Here is a 23,495-nt window from a genome sequence, read left to right as displayed (position 1 = left end):
AAAGCCACCAACCATCGAGCTCCATATGATGCTTACGTTTGCCCTTATTTTACTAACCGCACCGAGCCCGTCCATCTGGGCTGTGTGAGGTCACTGCACACACCACCTGCTCTGGCTTCACTGGGTGGCATCTTTGTGTGATCAGCCAAATGTATGGATCTAGCCGTACAAATGTCCTCCATAAACATAAAACATACACTCGCATGATGTATTATCACGATGGCACGCTGGCTTGCTCGCGCAGTGGGCATAATTTACATTTCCAGTCCCAGTACCTTTTTATAGGTTTCCATGCAATTTTGTGTTTAATGAGACTTACTGTATGTGGTTGACTAATTTGGGGAGACAATTGCTCTTTGCATGCTCAGGTGAACTTAATGGGCTTACAAGACTAAAAATTGGATTGGGGTTAGCATATTCCATGGAGCGGGTTTCTCATTACACAAATGTATTGTCAGGATTTAACTTGATTATTTTATGAAAACAATGTTCATGCAGGACATTATTTTCTGCTAGTTTCGTATAGTTATGAATCACTCGATGACAATAACTGAGGCTTATACAGAGATAGTAATGAAGTGACTCATGTGGTTCACCTGACAGGCCCCCCAACAGACAAACCACTCTGTTTAAAATGTCCACAGAGCTTCTGTTGTCATTTCACTCAGGGGCTGTTGCCTATACACATCCTGTTGACACTGTACACATGCTTGATACTCCCACCTGCCCTTTTATTGTCTCTGAATAGAAAAAGAAATGAGCCGAATTACCCTTTTTTCACACTGAAAATGTGAATTTTTAGGTAAGAGTTATTACCAGATGATTGAAAATGTTGCCTTGATGAGCAGAAAAGCAGAGGTACAGATCATATAACGGTCTGCAGTAGTAAATTAAAGTCGATGAGGAGTTTTCAATCAGTTTTGCTTTGTGCTTTCCTTTTCTCCATCTGCAGATGAATCCTAAATTTAGCGCTTTTATTTTTTTAAATCATTTCCAAGAAATCTGGATGCATTTTTTTCCTGAAATTTAAAGGGGGAAAAAATCATGGTGAGCTAAAAGTCCAGCATCTGAAAGAAATCATAAAACCCCTTGACACCCATTGATGCATTAAACCACTTGGAGTGCAAAATGTATTTAAATTATCATCTAGTATATAAAGGAAAAACATAAGGATTTTTTTATTATTATTTCTCATATTTATAAATGAATTCAAGCGTCAAAGGGTTCAATCTGAGCTTTGCAAACATGTTTTTTCTTCTTTTTTTTACAATAAAAGTAAAAAATAATTCAAGTATTTTTGTGTGACAAAAAGATTGTTTAATGTATCGCATGGAGAATTGGCTTGGAGCGGCGTTTTTTTTTTTTGCAGTGCGCGCGGAGAGGATTTTACTATGTGAGCAGCCAGACCCCGCCTGCTCCGCGCGCGTCACTGGCGGGTAGAGTGGACGCGGAGTCACTCCCCTGCCTACTTTTAATAGCTTTGTCATGTGATGGAAAGCAGTTGTAAGACAGGTGCCCTCGGTTCATTCTCGGCGAGGGGCAGCAGTTGCCTGTGTGCGAGCGAGTGGGAAGCGTGTGTGGATTTCTTTTTTACTTGATTTGCTTCTTTTTTTTTCTTTTCTTTTTTTTTTCCTTTTTTTCCCCTCGGACCGTCATTCAGTGTCTGGATGGCGTGGGACAGGTGTAACCAAGACTCGGTGTGGACAGAATTAGAGGTGAGCGCATCTTAAAACAAAACAAAACAAAAAATCTACTCTTTTCATGATCCTGTTATCCCTCTGGACTTTTTTCCTTCCTCCCCAATTCTTTTTCTCGGAACGTCGGAGGAGTCCACGCTCTCCGCTGTCTGCTCTGCCGCCGGTGCGGTCCGCTGGCTCGCCGGCGTTGCGCGCGCCTTGGGCACGGTTGTGGATGCAAGGAATCTAACCCACAACACAGGGATATATGACAAGCGGATTATTCCTTTTCCTCCGAGTTAAAAGGTGTAGTTGTGTGCGTGCGTGGGGCTCAGGAGCAGCGCTCCCCACGGAGGATCTGCTCTGTCGGAATAGTTGTCCAGGCGCGGACTGTGTGCGCTCAGCGGCAAAGAGGCTTTTCACGACGACTGAAATGTCTCAGAGTCAGGTATTCGGCTGACACCTAAACCCTCGGAAGATAAGGACTCCTGTGATGTGCGGCGTTGAGGCAGAAGCAGAGCTTTTCCAAACACAGAAGGCATTGCGCAGGACAATCTCTTAACGGCACCGGCCGGAGGAGCGCAGGCTGGAGCGGAGACTAGTCAATGTTTGCACGTTTAATGCTCTCCTTATCATTATTTCGTTTTATATTTCTCTTTCGTTATTTGGGTTGCAGACACGAAGACGCATCTCTTGACTTAAGTGTCATTTTCCTCATTTCTCGGCTCCTCAGTTTGAGTCTGTGTATGTGGTCTAACTACATGTATTCCGTCTTTCATGCGCGCGTGCTCTGCAGATCGCATATGAAAAGAGGGGGAAAGAACCCTGTTTTCTCTAAAAATGTCGGGGACGTTCCCTGTTCCACTTGATCCAGTTGCAAGTGGTGGCGCATGTGCAGGTGCTCTCCGTTTAACCGCATCCTCACAACGCTTGCATGTTCACACATATGAAAAAGAAAGAAAGAAAGTCTGCGCGCACTGGAGCAGAAATCAGGGGCATAGCACTGTTCTTCTAATTCCATCCGAGCAGGTGCTTTTCTGCGCGCGACGCGTGCGTAAATCACCGGAGCGCTGGGGTGCATCCTGATTGTCAGACTGGCGGCGCTGTTTCATTAGATTACCAGGGGGGAGCAATGTTATAATCGAGCACTGGAAGTCCAGCCGTTGCATATCCGAACAGCTGCGTTGCTGTCCTGTTACGTCGTGCCTTGTCTGACTGGATCATCTCAGGAGGAAGCCTAAGACGCAGTGAATCTGTTCCCTCTACCCTGTTGCGGATTTGCCTCATCAAAGTCTAAGTCATCCTGTATTCAAGTTGGCAGATTCTTAGAACAGATGAACCATGACACCTGTGTCTGGGTGCGCCACCCACCCCCACCCCGCTTGGCACAGCATCCTTCTCTCAGCTGAGCCGAAAGCGACTCTCAAGCCTGCTCAGTCTGCGGGACAAATACCCCTCAGCTTCGCCCGAGGATATCCATCTTATGTCTTTCTCAAGGCCTCCCTGTGGCGCTTGCATCCGCTGTCAACTAAATTACGAGCGTGCATTATCTCAGACAGCAGCAATAAAGCCGTTTTATCAGGCTTGGATTCACATTTGTGCATGAGTGCACAGACATGCCTCCACTCTGTGGTGTCTTTTATTGATCCCTTGCTCTTGAAGTTCTCAAAAAAATCTTTTGCAGAGTGTGGTTGGATGCTGAAAACGACAGAGCAGGGCTGATGGCTGTAAACCCAGTCCACACCTCTGCCTCGCAGCCAAACTGGAGATGATGATTTGTGTTTGGAGGAAGCAGGAACAGCTGCTACAAACAGTACACATTGGCTGGGTGAATAACAAAATGTCAGAAGGCAATATTTAGTAGCCGGGAGGCCGTCACCAATCACAGTTTGCACAGGGTGGCCAACTGGAGGTCGAGCAGAAGCTAAGTGGAAACAGGTTGCACATTTGCAAGTTGTTCCTCAAAACCAGCTGAGCTGCAGCTTGCCAAACGTTATCAGTTGATAATCAATTATTAAGATAAGTTATATGTTACTGTTTGATGATGCGCTCGTCACGTAAAAGCTTCATTTATGTTCAGATTTATCAATAAGATTGTGAGATAAGAAGTGGATTACGGTGGAGACTAAAAATAAATGGAAGTTTGAGTTTTACATTTGCACATGACCCCTCTGATCACCCTTGTTCTATTGTTGTCCAGTGTGCTGCCTTGGTTGGTGAAGATCAGCCCCTCTGCCCGGACCTCCCTGAACTTGACCTCTCAGAGCTGGACGTCAGTGATTTAGATGCAGACAGCTTCCTGGGCGGCCTCAAATGGTACAGTGACCAATCAGAGATCGTTTCCACTCAGTATGGGAATGAAGCATCGAATCTTTTTGAGGTAAGTAGCTCTTTTGAGTTCATTCAATGCTTTTCTTTTGGGAAGTGGCTGCTTGTGTGGAATGTGCTTCGGTGGTATCATTACTCGCAGGGGTGAGCAAGAAATAAAAACATCCTTCGAGCAAACACCACATCTTATCACATCCTTGTTGACGACCCAAACAAACTGTACAACCAGTTTACAAACAGCACTATACATCGCCGCAAAGTATAAAAGAGGAGATAAGGCGAAGGCTGATAAGGCCATGAGGACCTTTGTCCCCTGGTTTTACTCCTAGCCGTGATGGAAGGCTACCTTATCAAAACTCTGAGCAGCCTGAAGACAGTAACGCGGCACAGATCTGAGACAATGAGCCTTAGTAAACTCTGGACGTGGAGGCTGTATTGCAAAATTCTTCTCAAAGGTTGGAGTGTGGATCTTTAATCTTTGCCCTCCCATCCCTTTTTTGCTTCTTCCGTTTTCATCTTTCTGTTCTCACTGGGTGGCAAACCAGGTCCACAGAGGGTGATGATCTGGCCAGGGCCATAAAGCCATCGGTCTTGGGACTGAATTCCAGTCCCCAGTTCATTATAAGCCATTATCAGGGCCAGAGATAGACAAGAAAGACTGAGATTGGATGCTTTAGCTTGTGCCTCAGGAGAAAAGATCCTGTCCAAGGAGGCAGTGCATGCCTTTGGCCCTGTCGTTTAGCCACATATTTCTCTGTTTTGTGTGTGTGTTTGTCCCCTCAGTGGTCATGCAGGCAACAGTTGATAAGATGCTACATTCTTTCCATGTTTGGACCCCCTCCCTACCACCACCTTTTCCAGAGTCTCCGTATATCATCATGCATCCAACACACACACAGAAAGAAAAAAGAACCTTAAGTACTAGCTGGTGGCTCCTCTGTTGTCTAAGAGCGATATGGCTTGCAGCCACCAATTGGCTCTGGGGATGGATAAAAATACCAATGAGAATGTATGCATGTGCTTGTGTTTCATTTTAAAACACAATGGAACTTAGCACCCACTGCAGATCTGTGTGTGTGACTGCGTCTGCATGCGCACATGCTTCGCCACACCACAGCACGTGTCTGCCCCCCACACGAATTCTGTGTGTTGCAGTAAGCGGCTGATGTTTTCACACACTCAGTAAGCCAGCAGCTATCGTATAATGTCAAGGGTACGGAAAGGCTTCCAATTAAACAGTCAAAATCGGGGTTTCAAAGCAAGTAATACATATTTTTTTCTTTCCCTTTTTTGGAAACCAACCAGTCACCACATGAAGTTCTCAGTTCATCATACAGCAGAACTCGGCTAATCCTGCCTAATCTGACAGGAAAGTTTGCTGCTTGGCAGGGATCAGAGGTCTAACTCTGCAGCTGTACTTCATCAGCCCCCACAACTGGCCTCAGCTCATAACAGAGAGGCATCCGTTCAGAAGTTGAAGATTAGAGAAAACGCTAATAACTAGCCAACTTTTACAGCTTTTAAAGAAAGTGTGTCCTTTATTTTGCATTTGTTTCTGTGCCTGTCTTGCATATACCTGTTCTGAGCGATTTAGCAGAAAATTATGTCCGTTTTGATCAGCACGAATCCCGATCATTGATTTCTAAATGTCCCTGCTTGAGTCGTTGGGTCCTCTAAAATATCGGGAACCTCTAAAGTTGACTTGACGGTCAGACACCTGATGTTTCTTTTCTATATATTTTTTTTTTACTGTTTATTAATAATAATAAAAAAAATAGTCCACAGAGCAAATGAACAAAAATCTCGAAAACGTTAGAACTTCTCTTTTGGCAAGTGTTATGCCACGTTCACACTGGGCATGTGTCAAGACCATTAATCCGGGGTTCTTGAACACGCTTTTAGTATATGGTGTTCACACTGGACTGTTGCCACCCAATACTAGTGCATGTGCGTCACCTACAGTTGGAGGTGCGAAATGTCAAAGCGGTGCAAATTTCGGGAATCTTGCTCCAGACTTTTTCTTTCAAAGCTCTATTCCGATATATTCCATAAATCGCCATTATTAATGTTTCCTTCATCATCAATTTTGAAATGATTGGCACTTCCTCAAGTAAAAATGATGCCATCCATGCGTCACTACCAAATCTGAGTCCCTGTTTGGTCAAAGTGTGACCTGGTTTAACTCTCTGTATCTAGAGCCCATTTTCGGGCTCTAGATACAGAGCGACATGTGAACACGTCAGTTGTAAATGCAGAAGACCTCAACACTTAGGCTTTTTTTACATAGACTTTTCATTGGAACTAGTGCTATGAACACACGTTGTAGGGACAATCGAGGCTTAGTATGCTCCTTTTGGTTTTTTTGTTGTTTTTTTTGGTCAGAGCTACTTTCAGGTGATACGTCCCCCAACATCCAGTTTTTGTAACTGCATGGCTTTTCCAGGCACTTTGGCCTGCTTTCCAGAGTGCAGTTCAGAAAGCAACACCAAAGCAAGGTGTGAAAAATGTTGGTGTTCCCTGTGCAGTCAAACCAAGTCTGCTAATTATCCTAGTGTAAAAGCGTCCTTAGCTGATCACCAAGGTAATACTGCAAATTGACACTATGCCTAGGCAGTGAAAGTGCGTATAAATGCTTGTAGGAGGATTTTTTGATCTATGTGCATTCCCTTCTGCAAGATCACCACACTGTCCTCTGACTGGCCTTTAGCTTCTTCTGAGGCCTCTAACTGCTCTAAACTGTCCCCGGCACAAATTTGAAGGACACACCGCACTGCGGTTTTGTATTATAGCTGACATCCCACACACACTCGTGCTCACCAATGCATTGAAGCCATTGCCCCTTGCCTGGCGTTTTTGACACCTCTTCAAAACAGGCCAACCCAGAAAGACCATGATCTATTTAAGGCTACAGTTGTTAAGGGGTGGTAAGTCCAATAAGTTCCCAGTGTTCAGCCAAAGATAATAGCAAACAAGTGTGACCCAATGTCTTTTTGACCACAGGTTTCTTTTCAGATTTCATGTTGAGTTGCAAATATTTGAACGATGGAAGAGCGACTCTTCAGTTTTGGCTGATACAGATTCTTCTGTGGCGGCCCTGATGGCGGTCGCACAATTATGTGTCATGGCCACATTGCACATATGCAGATGAAGGAATTTACAGCTGTTGCAGGCTGTGTGTCAGTCTGCATGATTCTGAGAGAAAACTGGCACTCGTGTACCTTTTGACATGCTGCTGCTGTGGCTGTCCTTTGGCGAGATACACCGATGATAGATGGACAGGTGGACCACATGGACAAGAGCAGATAGAGGAGAACGAGTGAAAGGGAGGCGCATGGACAGAAAAGGCCAACAAATGACAAGTAAGACCGACGGAGAAGCATGGGGGACAGATGGGTAGTGAAACAGACCATCAAATAGACGAGGAGAAGCTTGGACTGAAGCCAGCCTAAACCAAAGCCCATGGATTGGAAGTAAAAGGTTGTAGGCTTAGTAGGCAGTAAAAAAAGATGCCAAGGCTTAAAGCATTGCTGATATTCAACATAGACTGCATGCATGTGAGTACACATATGCAGTTCTTGATTTATATCAGCTATGCTCAAACAGGATGCAATGTTTTCAGTCTTTAAAGGCCAGTACACCGCTTAGATTTACTTATTTTGTGTGTTATTGGACATATGCTGTAGCGCCTGTTGTCGAGTAAAACAAGATTACTGTATTTTCCTCAATATCTGGGCACACTTAAAAGCTTTTATTATATTTGGCTAAAATTACAATGTGCCTTAAAATCTAAACACCTTAAATATGGATTAATTTTGGTTGTGTTGTTGCAAACAAGGTTGGGTGTTATTGTGAGACCGCTAGCACAGCGAAAGGGTAGCGATGTCAGGCCATGTTATTTTACATGTTATTAACAAGGTTGGATGTTGGAGTAGTCCCAGCAATGTTTGGTTTACCGGTATCAGTCTGTGTTTTTACGTATTGTAAACTAAGTTGCGAGTTACGTGTATTGTGAAAACACTAACGTGGCTAACAAAACCAACGAGCAGCAGTGCCGAAATTTAATTATTTTTTTTTGTCTGTTAATAACAAGGTTGAGAGTTAGCGTAGTCACAGTAATGTTTATTTTAGCCGTATCTTGTTTTAGGTCTTGCAAACAAAAGTAGGAGCAACAGGTATTGAGAATATACTAACATTTCTAACATGGCTAACGTGTAGCAGTGTCACAAACAAGTTGTAGAATGGCAGACCGACTTATCTCTCACTCTTAATGTACCTCATGATACATTATGCTACATTCACTACGGCTTGCACTACGGGCTTGGAAATACGTGTTCAAGCGACCACCTCAGATGAAAAGTCCATGTAAACGTGGGTATATGGCTCTGCATTCAAAACTCTTGTGTTTGTGCTTCGTTACACAAGTTTTTCTGCTTTTGGGCTTTACCTACCAAACTTGCAGCCACTGAATGTGTGTTGGAAGTTAGACCAGTTGAACTTGGACCTATCAAGGACTCGGACTGGGTAGTGACATATAGTTAGCATCCTTTTCAAAACAAGACCAACTATTTGTGTTGGTTCAAGTTAAGCACTGTGCTGTAGGTGCATGCACTAGTATGGGATAGAGATGGTCAAGTGTTAATACCTTAGGCCAAAGGCGCATCCAAAAATGCCCATTAAGCACGTTCTTGATTGCGCATTACATACCCAGTGTGCATGTAGCGTTATCGTTCGGTGCTTCTTATATATGGCATCAGTTTTCCGCCCTTTAATGTGGAAAATACAGTAGATAGTTTGGGTTAAGTTTTCTTTGAAACGCACCTGAGCTTATGGTAGTGAGTATAGATGTTTACACAAGGCTGTTGTTCCTGAGAGTCAAAATACAAATGAGTGGAAAGTCACACACCCTCTTAGAGGCGTCGTCATGCCCTCACACACACAAAGACACACACAAACAGCCCAAACCCTTATTGTCCCGGCTCCCACTCACTGCTGAATGTCGGTTGCATTTATTTTGCAAATTTATGCTGACATTTGAGAGTACACCACCCGCACCAGTTCACTGTTCCAGCAAAGGGTGTATGAATTATCATACTCGGCTGTATAATATGATTTCCACAAGTGAGTCTTATTAGAAGACACCGCGTGCTTTCTCCCATCTCAAGTCCCCTTCACTTTTATCGCACTGATGTATTGTTTGCATTCTCTGGTAGAAAGAAAATCCTCAATTACTTTCACGAGGCGCTTTTACACAGCAACAGTATGCTGTGTCAAGGTACAAAAAAACGGAGGGGGAGTGTAGACAAATAGGCGCAGATGCATGGTTGAGAGATGCAGATACAGGCTGTCCAAGCTTGTGTCATCTTGGAGCGTCTGTCAGATCCACTCGGCTACAAGAGCTCTCAACCTGCTGTGGGCTCTCTTCACCACCACCACCACCCCCCGCCTCCCTTCTCTCTGTCCTCCCGTTCCCAAGGCGAAGCACGTGTTCTTGGATGATCGGAAGTTGAAGCAGCAGCGGCTAAACAAATATATTTTTGGCCAACAGCAGTCGCTTCTGGAATAAACGCCTGCAAGGAAGCAGAGAGAATTTGAAGGGAGAAAATAAAAGGGTAGTAAGTAGAGGGGTGATGTGGCCAAAAAAAGAAGAAAAAAAAGAGGAGGGGGGGGGGGGGGGCGCTCAGGGGAGTTTTTGGAAAAAGAGCAAAGGAACATCTTTTGGTCTGGTGGTGGCTGCTTGGCTGCCTGTCTGTCTCAGTCGCGTGCACACTCAAAGCATGGTCCCAGTGGGCCTCTGCTGCTGATTGAGGCATGGTTTGGTGCTGCTGCCCCAGCTGATCCCATGCTCCCAGTGGATGGCCATCTCTCTCATCCCACCAAAGCCACACACCGGTGGCTCTGGAACAAACACAATATTGCTAGAACACTTTGATTCTGCCTTTTCTAATGCAAGGGAAAAGATGAAGGAAATGCCCGGCGCTACAATTGAATGAATGAAATGTACACATAAAAGAGAAACACGGAAAGGTAAAAAGAGAACAGAAAACGCTGGCTGATAAAAAACAAACCAAAAAAATCACAAGTCCATGCAGCTTCTATTATCCTCACACAAATAGTTCATGATACACTCACCACATGAGGGACAATTCCATTCTCATGACGTCTCTTGAGGTGGCTGTAAGAGCCTCAAATCAACTGCAAGACACACCTGTAATCCCTTTATTACTATGTACATACCGGGTATGTACATTCAAAAATGGACATGTTTTGTACGTAGAGCCCGAAAACGAACTTACGTAGCTCCGCTTGAATGTGAGAATTTTTAAAACGTGAGCCTGCCACATGCATTTACGCATTTTCATAGACTTTTCAATGAAAATGGCGGCTTGAATGCGTGTTACCGAGGGCAAGGTGAATGTAGAATCAGATGCCCCTACTACTTTCTACGACCTCCATGGGCCTCGACAACCCAAAAACCTGCAGTACCTGTATAAGTCAACCCCCATACAGGTGCATGTGACTAAGGCTGTAGACAGAGGCTTTTGCCTCGATGTCTATAGATGTTTTTTCTTCTGCAAATATATTGGTTTATCTGGTTTCCTTAGAAAACCTTTCTACGCCATAGAAGTTAATTCTTTCGCTGGCTCAAAGCCATTTTAACAGGAAAATGCTTCATGGGGGTGTTACAGTGGATCTTATCTGTGTTAATTGATAAGTTGCTCTACGCTCCTTGTTGTACACTAATGGCATACAATTCAGGAGGATTTAGACTTTGAACTTGAATATCGTTGGCACATCTTGTTCCTGCAGAGTTCATTTTAACTGATTTCTGAACCACCATCCAACTACTTCTTTGAAGATTCCTTTCTTCATGTCACTAACACATATTTTTTTTTATATTGGTATGTGACGCTGCTAATAGCGATGATGAATCCACATTTGCTCAAAATATCTTTGTTTGCCTTTTATTGTATATAATTGGGCAACGACATGCTATATTTCTAGCTGTAAGGACCTCAAAAGGTTTTGTCATCTGTTTTTGTCTTAATTTTTCAAACTTTTGTAATTGAGATCATTGCTTTTGGCTGTGCATATTGCAGTCCGGGCATGTGCATCCTCTGGTTTAGACTTAGTTCGAGTGTTATCATCCATGCCTATAGCTTCAGCTCGCCCCCCCTCCACCCCCACCCCCCGAAGCATTTAAGTCTGCACAGGCTTCAAATAGTTCAAGAGGCTCTCCTAGGCTGGGCTGCTGCATGAGGGACTTCATGCTTGGATGAGTCACCTGCTGCCCAATCATTAGCTCTAGAGTCTAAAGTGAAATCCTTTGCTAGGATTTTGTTGAATAGAAAAAAAAGTTTTGCATTTACATAAACACGAAAATTGCTTAAAAACTTTTGGTTTGATGTGAAAAGAAGGTGGAAATGCAACTTCTAAATAGCGGATAGGTTTGGACTCAATGATTATAAATTTGAATTTCCTTTCAAAATAATGGGGAACCCTTTATTCTGTTAACCTTTTAACACAGACGACGTCACAGGTGACACCTAAATAACAACGTCTTTGACCGACCGTAACTCTTCTATCGTTTACACGATCAACGTGAATCAGCAGATTTTGACGCGGGAAATAAGGGATTTTTCATATCAGTTTTGCACTGATAACAGCACAAAGCCGCTTTTCTTTGCGACAGAATTAGCTGATATATGTCAATTGTGTAAGCGGTTGGAAAGTACGGTAGTCGAAAGCTTCAACACTGGAGCGTTAGCTTCAGTATTGAAGCTTATGACTACCGTACTTAAAGGGGAAATGTCAGCAGCTCCACAACTGTCTGAGTTCATTTTGGGCTTCTGTGTTTTCTGTGGGGGCTTCTCCCGTGTTCACATGGCGCCATTTATGTTTTTAAGTCAGTTTTCGTGCTCAGCATGCAAAACGTGCATCCATTGAACGTGCATTTAAAGTTAAACCAGTTTAACTTTGACCAATCAATGACTCTGATTTGGTGGTGACGTACGGGCAGCAACCTTTTTAAAAAATCGAAGTACCAACATCATCTAGGAGAAAGTATTAACTGGAGTAACTTAAGTGCAGTCTGTGTCCGGCTGGAATTATATTACACCAAGTTTTTCATGTATCGTTTCATATAGCTTCACGAGATTTTAAGTGAGAGTTTTAAATTTTCTATCAAGTTGTAGGTACATGTGCTAGTATTGCATAGCAACAAACCCATTGTGAACACTGTTTGCTAAAAGCCCATTCATGAGGATGGATCACGTCCGGTGTGTACGCACTGTAACTTCGTTTTTTTTCTTCTTCAAAAATACATTTTTCAGGCTCACAGAACTTCCTTTTGTAATCCAGATTTCTTCCCTGTAAAATATTGTAAGGCTCTGAATGGTTGGATATAACATCAGTCGATCCATAATTTCAAGTGATCAACAGCAAATTTATAAAATGTTTGTTTTGGCAGGCTTGGCAGTTTTGCGTTTAGGTGAGGTGGAAGTGCACAAATGGGGGTAAGCTGTAAAAAGCAAGCCTATATCAGTATTCTGGAGACAGCAGATCCCAGATTACAGTGAAGTACAGCTCAAGATTCAAAGCACAGTGCTACAAAGCAAAGCTTGGAGAGCTTTCATATCCACCTCCCCACCTCACCTTTCTCACTGTATCCCAGCCTTATGCCCACCAGCAGGAATTGTATTGACTTATGTGTACACTTCCTTTGATGTGCTTTTCATTTTTTAAAGATGTATGCATCCTAACGTTTGGTAACGCTTGCACAACACACCTGAGAAGTCCTCCGCATTCAGCCTCCCACGAACATATATTACTTCTCAAGGTGTGCTAAAAGATAAACAATACAAAGCTGAGACAAAAATGTTGAGAGTCAGGACACGAAGGAGAAGCACACACACACTCCAGTGACTGACTTCTGCCTTAATCTAGAAGCAGCTTTTTCTCACACACACAGAAGTAACGGGTTACTCTCTAATCACCAAACTGTCTTCGTGCAAATGGTCGGTGCCACGACAGGGCCAATGTTGCATCCATTGACTGTATATGAGAACTGGACTGAGTATCTCCTCCCTCCTGGCGTTCCAAACTGGAAGTCCCAAAAAGCCAAAATCCCATAAACCGTGTCACACAGCCACTACGAACATTTTGTGCATATTGCACAGATGAAAATTGGTTATAAGTGAATATACATGGAAATAGTAAGAAAAGTCGTGGTTCTAAAATCACAGAAGAACTATGAATAAACCACGCAAAGAACACGTAAATCAATGTAGAACTGTGTGGGATTATTGTGGTGTTTCTATGCAATTCATTAGTGTTACGTGCGCCGTATACGCGAGATAAACGTTGTAAATTGGTAGTATATGCATGAAAAGTTTGTTAAAGAAATGTGGTACGGTCATGGAAAGCCACAAATGTGCGTATGAATCTCGCAGAATCAGGGCACAGTTGAGTAAGATTTACGTAATAATTGCTTATAAATATAAATCTTGAAATACATGTAAACTGTGTAATTCTCAACGGCCCATACATTTTTAAGAACTCAAGAAACACTCATGAAAATCTAGCATGTATCACGAAAGCTCAAAATGTTATCTGTATCATATGCGGAAAATGTATGAAGTGGCTGTGTGACACAGCCTTGATACCTTTTTTTTTAACATCCATCCATTTCCTTAACCCGCTGTATTCTTTTCGGGGTCACAGGCGGGGTACACGCTAGACAGGTCACCAGTCTGTCTTTTTTTTTTTACAACACATTCTTGCTAATTCTAAAAATTTTATGATACTTTTTCTGTAGATCATCTTATTCAAGTTATATACTGACCAATCAGATGGCTCAGTAAAAGCTGGGGGTCTTGTCGATTGTTCAAAACGTTTGACAGATTCCCCCTAGCCCCGCTTTCAGTCGAAGGGGTGTGGCCTTCTAATACACTCTCTCTTGATTGGTGAGAGTGGTTGCCATAGAAACGTTGTCTCAGACCGACTCGGGTGAAAATATGGTGACTGAATTGACTTCATTTCATTGGAACCAGAAGCCAGTCATTATCTATGGATGAGGTCACACTCACTTGTTCCAGGAAGCCTGCATAATAAGTAGAATTTGAAAAAGGTAATTTTTTTGGTTACGAATTGACTTCCTATCCCCCACAAACTGTTCACTTTCCAGAAATTGGTTTCCTCGTCTCGTATCATTGTAAGAACTGAAACTTTAATAAGACAGTGTTCCAGAAAGACAGCTTTATGTGTCTTTTGTTGGAAACACTGTAGTCCAGTAGATCCTGTCCCGGCTCTCCTTGCTTTGGCATTGTTCCGAGGAAGACATTACTTTGACAAATGAAACACCACAAACCCTCAATGGGCTTGGCTCGGCCTAAAAGGTCAGGAGCTCCATTGTGCAGGTGCGCGTACGGACGAAAGTGTGTGTCGAGGCAATGTCAGCGGCAGATAATAACAAGAAATTTTGGTCCATTCGACTGGTGTCGCAGATCTATGTAAATGTCAGAATCAAAGTGATCAGCTTTTCTCTGTGTGTATTTTTTAAATGAAAAGCTGCTTTCTGAAGTCGTCCCTGTGTTTCATCCAGCAAATGTTACGGAAAAAGCCCTCTTTTTTTTTCTGAGCTCAATCTGTCCCCGCGTTCCACCAGCACATTATCAGCAGTCTAACAGTAGGTTCAAAGGCCTCTTGCTTAGTAGTGCACATTCAGAGCTGCCGACTTAAGCAAATAGCTATTTGCATTCCATTAGGAGGAGAAAAAAAAGCAGAGGGAAGCACCATTCCTCATCCCATCTCTGCATCTAGCTGAATATTCCTTATCCGAGCCTCCCTACCTCTGTTTTTTTTCCCCCTCCTGCTGTGACCGTCGGAGCAAAACACAGTCGGAGCAATCACAGCAATCAGTGTTTCCTCATGCCGAGCAGATTGGGAAGAAGCTGCCAAAACAAAAGAGTGAGTGTCCAGTCATTACGGTGGCGTGTGATTTGGTGGTGTTAGCAAATGGTTGCTCAGACCATCTGTTTAACGGCTGGAGGAGCAAAACAACAGGAGCTTGGAGCAGGACCGAGGATGGGGAGGCTCCACCAGGACACAACGGAGCCTCCTCCAATGCGATCAGTTAGTTTAATAGCTGTCCAAAAATTATAGCGCAAAAGTTAAGAGAAAAATATTTTTGACCTCGGTTGGTATTATTTGGTTGGTTTTGGCGCAGGGTTATAGGTATAAAGCTTTTAACTTCCATTGAAAGCTAGACATCTCTTGAGTAGGTGTCTCGATCGTATCTACCCTGTGTCAGCAAGAGTAACAACACTTTTCTTTCTCTGTTTGGTTCAGTCTAACCTCATTTCTCCACCCTCTACCCCCACCCTCAACTGCTATTATAGCGCTGTAACATCCTCAAATGGCTCTCGAGAGATATCTGCTCCCACCCACACATCCCGGTCCTCAGTGACGAGCCGAACCGCTTCCACACTGACTTCTGACTCACAGATTCTTCTAAACTGAGATTTTGAGGCTTGCTTTTAATGAGGCTACTTCTAAGAGCTCCTCAGATCTGCCAATTTTGGTTAACGTGAGGTACAAAGTGCTGATCCTGTTGCACAAAGTTGTGCTGCAGCCGGATAAACAAGCTGAAAATAAGGTCTCTAAAAATCCTGATTTTATAATCGTGTCAAGCATTAAACGTTAATCACGCGCAGGGCCGGGCAAACCATTTGACCCGTGGGTCACATAGGGTTCTAATTTGACAAAAGTAGATACTTCTGGTATTTCACCTCATAAGAGAAAGCAATAACTTGGAATTTGGATGAAAACATGCTCTACCTTGGATTGAAAATAACTTAAAACAGAACATTTTGGAGTTTTTATTTAAAAATGGTGGCTTTTGTTATGTATGTTTTTACCATTAGTGAAAAATAAAAACTTAGAGAGATGCTGCGTTCGTGTAGTGTCGGAATGACCGGCTCGGAAAAATACAAAAAACAACAAATCTTCCAACGCCACCTGAACATAAAGTAAATAACTTTACTGCATCAAGACAAGGGTACATTTATTTGTAGAGTGGCACCTATGGAGACACACCGGAATTACAGGAAGCATAATTATAATCAATATAATTTATTCCAGTTTGGCTGACCAGATTAAACAGTTTATCAGGCAGCATATGGCTCCTGGGCCATAGTTTGCCCACCCGCACTGGTCTAGACTGTGGAAAATAAATCTTTGAACCTTCAAAATGCAGAAAATTGATCCTAGACTGCCAGTCTGTGGGCCAGTTTTTTCAAGAACATAAAAAGCGAGTCCATGGGACTGTTTTCACAAGACATTATTTAAGAATACCGCCTTATTGATTCTGTACCCACATGGAAAATAATCGGTGGGTTTAGTTTACATCCTGACCAGAGTGAAGGTTGCGTGTTCAGTTTCATGATGTGAAACACTAAGAGATGTGCGCCCGCTGCCTCGTGTGCACACACACACACACAATCACATGGAGGATCTTAACAGCATTATGTATGGTTTCATCACACTGTATAAGCCATAATCACCCTCTCTCCATCTCAGTAAGCTTATGCTAAATGACCAGACGTCTCAGGCGGCTGCCGTGATTTGTCTCCCCGCCGCGCATCGTGCCGTACCTCCCCTCCCCTCGCCTCCATCTCCTCCCTCCTTTCCCGCCACCATATGTTGTGCCTGTGTGACCGGCCAACGTGTCAGGCCTGACTAACGCCTTAACGGCGAGGCTGACTTTGATTTATTTCTTTAGAAATCTAGGGGCTGGGGGTAATAACGCAGAATGACATTATTTGTTTATCAAATCCAAGGCCAGCGTTTCTTGGCAAGATGTGATGACTTGATACCAGCACCCTCACAGCGCACAGAGCCCCTACCTCAACCCCCCACCACCCCCATCCCACCCCCACCCACAGAATCAGAAGGACATGTGGAAAGGTTTGACCTCATCGGGGCAAAATTGTTTAAATAGGGTTATAACAATCCATTTTAACAACAATTCGATTCATATCATGAATTTCGGTTGATGATACGATTTATAGACGATATTGGTTCATTTTGAATAATCCGGATTCAATGACCTAAAATAGATCCAGGACATCTTTAGCCAAAAATTCATCCAGTGTGACTCGGAGATAAAAACCTGGCTACTGGACAGTTTTCCAGATTGATTGGATAGTAAGAATATGAATCGATTAATCGTTACACCCCCTATAAAGGTGTGTTGCTTGCAGTATCTCACCTAAAAATAGCAATCGGTTGTTAGAGTTAGTTAAAGCTTCACCATAATCAGTAATCAGGTCTGTCATTCAGTCACATTCAAGAAAACTTTGATCCTTCACTCCCATATAAATAAATAAATAACTACTTAGAAGAACCACCAATTGCTCTGGAGATTAAAATCCTTAAGAAGCAATTAGTAGATCTAATTTGGTTATTTTCCTCAGTGTGCAGGACTGAGTGTTTGCTTAAACCATCACCTTCACCTTCCGTTATCAGCTCTGTGAACAGTATCTCCTTGAGTACAATGGTGTCCTGGAGAACCCAATAAAAGGGGTAAAAGGCAAGGACATTCTCAAAAGCTGCCAGGCTGATAACAAAGGGGCCTCACCTAATAATGAACAACAGGGCTTTGCTTTCTTTTCTGCAGCTTGGTAGATGGAAGCACTGCCAGCGCGCTTTATAGCTAATTGAAGCATTCGGAGTAGAACCGATGCAAAATGTCACCCTTTAGAATGGGAGTGGGGTTAATATATAGTGATCTCACAATTAGCCCAGGACTGTTAAGATCTCTTGAATTCTGTGAGGTCCATTAAGTGGGATGGCCGAGTAAAGTGGCTTCCTCTGAGATAATTTTTCCTCTTTTCCCTCATTTATTTATTTGATTTCAGCAGCTACTGTAATCAATAATAAACGGGCCATCAGCAGCTTCTCCTGCCCCTTCGGAACCGTGGCTTTTGTTGTTGGCGGGATCTTGTTGAGAAATTTACATAGAAAGGGCGAGCTATTGGCAGCAGATTGATTTTTGTCGCACGGGCTCCTAGGCTGACATGGAAAGGTTTGTCCTGGTGGACAAAAGTGTTAGATCATTTCCTCTCCTGGGTAGTAACCATCACTGACGTTTGCTTCTTACCCCAGTTTCCCAAATCCCCACTTGGCCCTGAGTGCCTCTACTAGAGCCACGGCAGCAGTTGCTACTCGACAACTAAAGGTTTTACATGTGTCTCTCAGAATATTAGAGTCCCCTCTGGGATTTCTTTGCGAATGGTGTTCTTTAGGGAGCTTTGGCACTTTTTTTTGTTTTGTTTTTTAAACTGACATTGCTACAGTTGAGCTTCCTTAGCCCTTTCCAAGGCACAACAATGAAGCTTGCACATTTTTTCCCCGTTTTGTGGCTCTCACAGACCGCAATTTCTACTGAATTTAGATTTATAGGTCTAAGAAGGATGTGAGAGGTGGATAAAGCTGCAGCTAAATACACTGTTGATTGGATAGTTGATGAGTATGGACCTAGACAGATGGCTGGCTCATTAAAGACTCATTTGTGATCATCTAAAATGATCCTAAATTTCAATTTCTCACAAAGGATATGTGCTTTTGCTAAGCCAAGGCTCCGGCTTTATCTGCAGTTAATACCAACCCGCTTAGTGCTCAGGTAATGATTTGGGAAGATAGAGAATGGTGAGCATTGCTATGGCACTGGGTTGCAGCGCAGTAGATTTGGAAGCTTCTTGCAAGTAATTAAACAGCATGCCGCCTCTTACAGAGCAATTTCCTGCAAGGCATTTGCTTTCCAATGCAGCATGGCCCCAGTCGGCATCGTGTTATCTCTTTGAAATATGTATCTTTTATCATTATTTTTTTCAATAATGACTGAATGCTTACGATGTGATGAGAAAATGTGCTCAGTTAGCCCCAGATTTACATCATTTTTACTGATAGGCAGCTAATCCTGTTTTTTTTTGTTTGTTTTTTTGGATGAAACAAGTATTAAAATAGCAATACAGTTTTTCTAAAAAGGCATTGATATCCAGCAGGGTATCCAGGGCCAAAAAGGGCGTGCCTGCAGAATTGGCAATTGTCTGTGTTTAAAGTTTCTGACTAGTTTTACCCCCGGTGACATAATGATAGGCACACCGTCACTGAGTGATGATAATCCTCTCGTGTGCATAGAGGGATTTGTTCTCGTTGGACTGACCACAGAACATCCCGCGGTGCAAACACAGTTTATCTTTGTGCTGCCTTGAAGTCCACTGTTCTTTTATGGCTCGAAAGCGTGCCTCCCTGTTGTTAGCTGTCAGTGCATGAAAGCTAGAGCGGTCAAGTGAGGCGCTCCCTCATCGAACTCCTATAGACCCACTTGGATGAAAATGCCTGTTTGGGGTGTTTTTAACATGTTCTTGTAGCATTTTTCTCATGAAGGGGACACATTTTTCAAGAAAATTGAGATTGAAATTACATTTCTAAACATTTCTTTACTCAAAGCACTGTGAATCCGGAGCAAAAATATGTCGTTCGTAGCCGTGACGTAGATGGTACAGTCGATGTAGATGATTCATTTTGGTGCATCCACTTGTAGACCAATAGATCCTCGTACGTCTTCATTTTACTCGTCCGAGCTAGGATTTGGCACAAAACTGTACAGCTAAATGGTTCGCCATTTTTGTTGCACCAGTAAAGATAGGATGGAGTTGTTAGGGACTGTAAGCAAGCGGGAGAAGGTGTAAATAGATGGATGATGGGAAATGGCGCAGGCTTACAATTGTTCCCGCTCACAATTTAGAGCAACAGTTCTGCCCACAACTTCAAGACAAATTTTTGATCAACTCCTGCCGCTCTGCAGAAACTATGTCCCAGAAAACAACACAGTTTTTCTTAATTTTGGCTAAAACTGGCATAATCCTAAATAAATGACCGCCGGGAGCACTTTTAAAAAAGATGATCGTGTGGGACTATGACAGCATTTTTCATGTATTTCTGTCCCTTATATCTAAACGGACGGCGATTATCCTGCATATAACACTCAACACACAGCTTCCCCTGAAAATCCCTCTATACATTTATTGCTTTTTGTCTCACTCAGAGTTGTAATTTTATCCATAAAAACAGACAGCTGCAACTTCTGTCAGAGGCTTAGTGACAGGAACAAGCTTTATTTTTCACGAGATGTTGATGGCAATTTCCTGCCCGGAAGATCAGCTGTCAAGCCGTCGTTTTCAAACATGGGGCGTTTATTTAGCATTAGCGGGCCGTAATTCTCCTTATCTGAGAATTGCTTGCAAATATCTCCTTGGCAGTCCACTCATCCAGCAATGACAGGAAGAGGAGTGACAGGTTCCACTTTTTTCTCTTTTTTTTTTTTTTGGGTTTCTCCGTCTTCTCCCCCTAAACAACAACAAAGGCCACCCCACCCCAACCCATTCTGTCTTCTTTGCTACTTGTCAGTCCTCGTAATGGGTTTCTTGCTAGAGATATTATTTTGGCCCAGTAAGCTGCGTGCCTAAAATGTAAGAGACATGCTTGACTCACGGAATGAGCAGAATATGGTTCCTCTGAAGACTGTCCGACTTCTCGACTCAAAAGAATAAGAGCAAAAAGTCTTCCTAACAAATTAGTAATGAAAGCTTTTGCATGCAGCTACCACCTTCCCTCCATGTTAGCACCTTTCCCTCCTGACTTAAATGCCCTATTTTATTTGGCCATATTTATTTATTTTTATTCATTATGCCTGTTTCTTCTTTCTTGCCTCCTTCTTAAGAAGATAGATGAAGAAAATGAGGCCAACTTGCTGGCAGTGCTCACAGAGACCCTGGACAGCATCCCGGTGGATGAGGACGGATTGCCTTCATTTGAGGCCCTGGCAGATGGGGACGTGACCAATGCCAGTGATCGGAGCTGTCCCTCCTCTCCCGACGGCTCGCCACGCACCCCGGAGCCCGAGGAGCCTTCCTTGGTAACATCCACCGCACTCTTATCCAAACAGTCTTTTCCACATGTACTCTACCTGGTTATTGCTGCAGCTTGATGACAGATTACCATCAAACATGGACGTTTTTATCGGTTTGGCTTTTCTTACATTTTTCTATTTCACACAGTGTGCAAAAGCTGACATAAAGGTAAACGACTGATAATTGTGTTTCTTTCTAAAGCTGCGTTCACACCCAACGTGATTTGTGCATCTGGAGCGTCCAGTTTTAATGTAAAGTCAACGTACAGATGCGATCACAGGTCATGCAGCGCATTTCAGGCATCGGCTGCGGCCTGTTTCGTGTTGTGGCGCCTCTGGAGACCAAAAATCTGAGTTTTGGTGAAGACCGAATCAGTGATTCAGCTTTGGCCTGTGACATGTTGATAACCCGATCAGCGGGTGGAGTCCAAAACCATCACAGAGGAGAATCGGATCATTCCCCTCTTGAATTTTATGATATTTCCTTTTTTTCCATAAAAAAACAATAATAAAACGGTCCACTGATTTTATTTCTATTTTTTTTTCCTCCTTGGACTAATGCGAGACAGAAAGTCATCAATCTGGATCACGGAGAAACAGAAAAGACAGAAAGCGGCTGTCATTCATGCTGTGCACACATCGAGCATGTGTGATACGTTCAAGAACCCGCTAAACGCAGGTTTTTGAACTTCCTTTTTTAGCATACGGTGTTCACACTGAACTGTTGCTACCTGATACTAGCACACACCCACCATCTACAGTTGGAAGAGACTTGGTGCAAAATGTCCAAGCGGTGGAAATCTTGCCCCAGTCTATTCCGGTACATGAAAGACGTTGTGTCACAGAATTCCAGCTGGGCACAAACTGCTGTTATTAATTTCTTCTTCGTGATCAATTTGCATTTTGGCACTTCTGGTTTTGAAAAGGACGTCACTACCAAAGCCAAGTCCCTGATTGGTCAATGTTGATCCTGTTTCATTTTTTCGCACGTTCCTAACCTAAATTAAGCTTAAACCTGATCTCTTAATGTCATCTGTGTCTCTTAAGCTAATGTAAATGAGATAAAGTCAATGCCTTCATGTAGTGATGAGGCTAAAAACTTTTGATGTCAAAGCTAAATAGGGTTGACACAATCAAAGAATGTGATTTTCTGCTTTTTGTCTCTTATAGTTGAGGTATACCTTTGATGAAAATTAAAGGTCTCTCTTATCTTTTTAAGTGGGAAAACTTGCGCAATTGGTGGCTGACTAAATCTTTTTTTGCCATACTGTAGTGTACGCACATACAAAAATTGGTCTTTTCTCTGCCTCTCCTAGTGGTTTTCCACTAAACCCCCCCATGTGTAAGTCATCTTAATGCCAAAAAAGGGAAACAAGTGTCAGTTCAGCACTATTTGAGCTTTTGTTTGCACTCGCAACCCCAAAATGTGGGCACTTCTGCACTTCTAAGGCTTTGACCTAAAAAGTTGTGTTTTTTTACGTTATAGCTCATTTATTTCATGCTGGTTTCTTCTAAACGACCTTTAGTAAAACGCACGAGATTGTTTATTCAATCACATTACAGAAGAGTAGCTGTGTGTACACACAAACACCTGTTCAATAAAGAAGAAAATACTTTTTCTAATGCATACTATAAACTCCTTCCAGCTGTCGCATCTTTTAAATGTGTAATTGATTTTTTTCTCTTTTTTTCCCCACAACTGCAGGTTCAGTTTACAGATTTTACTCTTACAAGGCGCAGGCTAATTGAAAGTAAATGGTCATTTGCATAACCCACACTCTCCCTCCTCCCCCCTTCCACCTCTCTTGTTCTGTTTGGGTCCATTTGCAGCTGAAGAAGCTCCTTCTGGCACCTGCAAACTCCCAGCTCAGCTATAATCAATACACAGGTGGCAAGGCACAGAACCATGCAGCCAGCAGCAACCATCGGATCAGACCACCACCTGCCGTCGTCAAGGTATGCGTGCACACACCAGCGTCGACCTGTGCCTCGATTTTGGTTCTTGCACGTTTCTTGTGCTTAGCTCAAACAATCTGTTCATCGTCTGTTTTGTTTATCCAATGCGGGAACCGAGCCTGCGGTCCTGCAATCAAGGGTTGACCACTCTACCCCTGTACTATGGCCATTACTACATGTTTATTTTGCCCATTTACCCAACATATTTCAGTAATCCACATCATGCAGTCACCACCACATAAGAGATATAGCTCTTGTTTTCTCTCGCTTGGCAAAAATGTCCCTAATCTCCATTTGTTATGCTTTACTAAATACCTAAAATCTTCTAAATATGAAAAGCATCCGAATTTGCTTTTGTGTGAGGTAAAAAACCTGGCGCAGACAGATTTGTGTGTCCTCTACTTGCCATGTTTGCACATACAGTGTGTCAACCTTCCTCACAGTCTATTTTCATATCGAGTCTTTGAATCATCCATTTCTGGAGCAGAGTGAATAAGGACTCCCAGAGGACACGGTGCACGTACAGAGTGGCGCGATGCTGCTGGGGGGGGGGCATGCAATTA

The 23,495-nt window shown here is 43.1% G+C and overlaps 1 protein-coding gene across 3 annotated transcripts in view; it reads left to right on the top strand.

Annotated features, from left to right (window-relative positions):
• Window positions 1–1,479: 1,479 nt before the first annotated feature.
• The window catches only part of ppargc1a (PPARG coactivator 1 alpha), a 46,534-nt gene continuing 24,518 nt past the window's right edge, over window positions 1,480–23,495 (top strand). Inside the window, exons 1-4 of one of the 3 annotated variants that reach the window (XM_023965807.1) lie at window positions 1,480–1,715; window positions 3,877–4,056; window positions 20,791–20,982; window positions 22,807–22,932. In XM_023965807.1, the coding sequence (XP_023821575.1) occupies window positions 1,668–1,715; window positions 3,877–4,056; window positions 20,791–20,982; window positions 22,807–22,932 (546 nt within the window). In that variant the 5' untranslated portion in view covers window positions 1,480–1,667. Of the gene's footprint in view, window positions 1,716–3,876; window positions 4,057–20,787; window positions 20,983–22,806; window positions 22,933–23,495 lie in introns of all 3 variants that reach the window. The other 2 variants (XM_023965806.1, XM_023965808.1) reach the window with 2 other exon arrangements.

This window comes from Oryzias latipes, chromosome 18, assembly GCF_002234675.1.
Source record: "Oryzias latipes chromosome 18, ASM223467v1".
In the NCBI taxonomy this organism is placed as follows: domain Eukaryota; kingdom Metazoa; phylum Chordata; class Actinopteri; order Beloniformes; family Adrianichthyidae; genus Oryzias; species Oryzias latipes.
The sequence above is the reverse complement of the archived record's forward strand: the minus strand, read 5'-3'. Positions and strand labels throughout refer to the sequence as shown.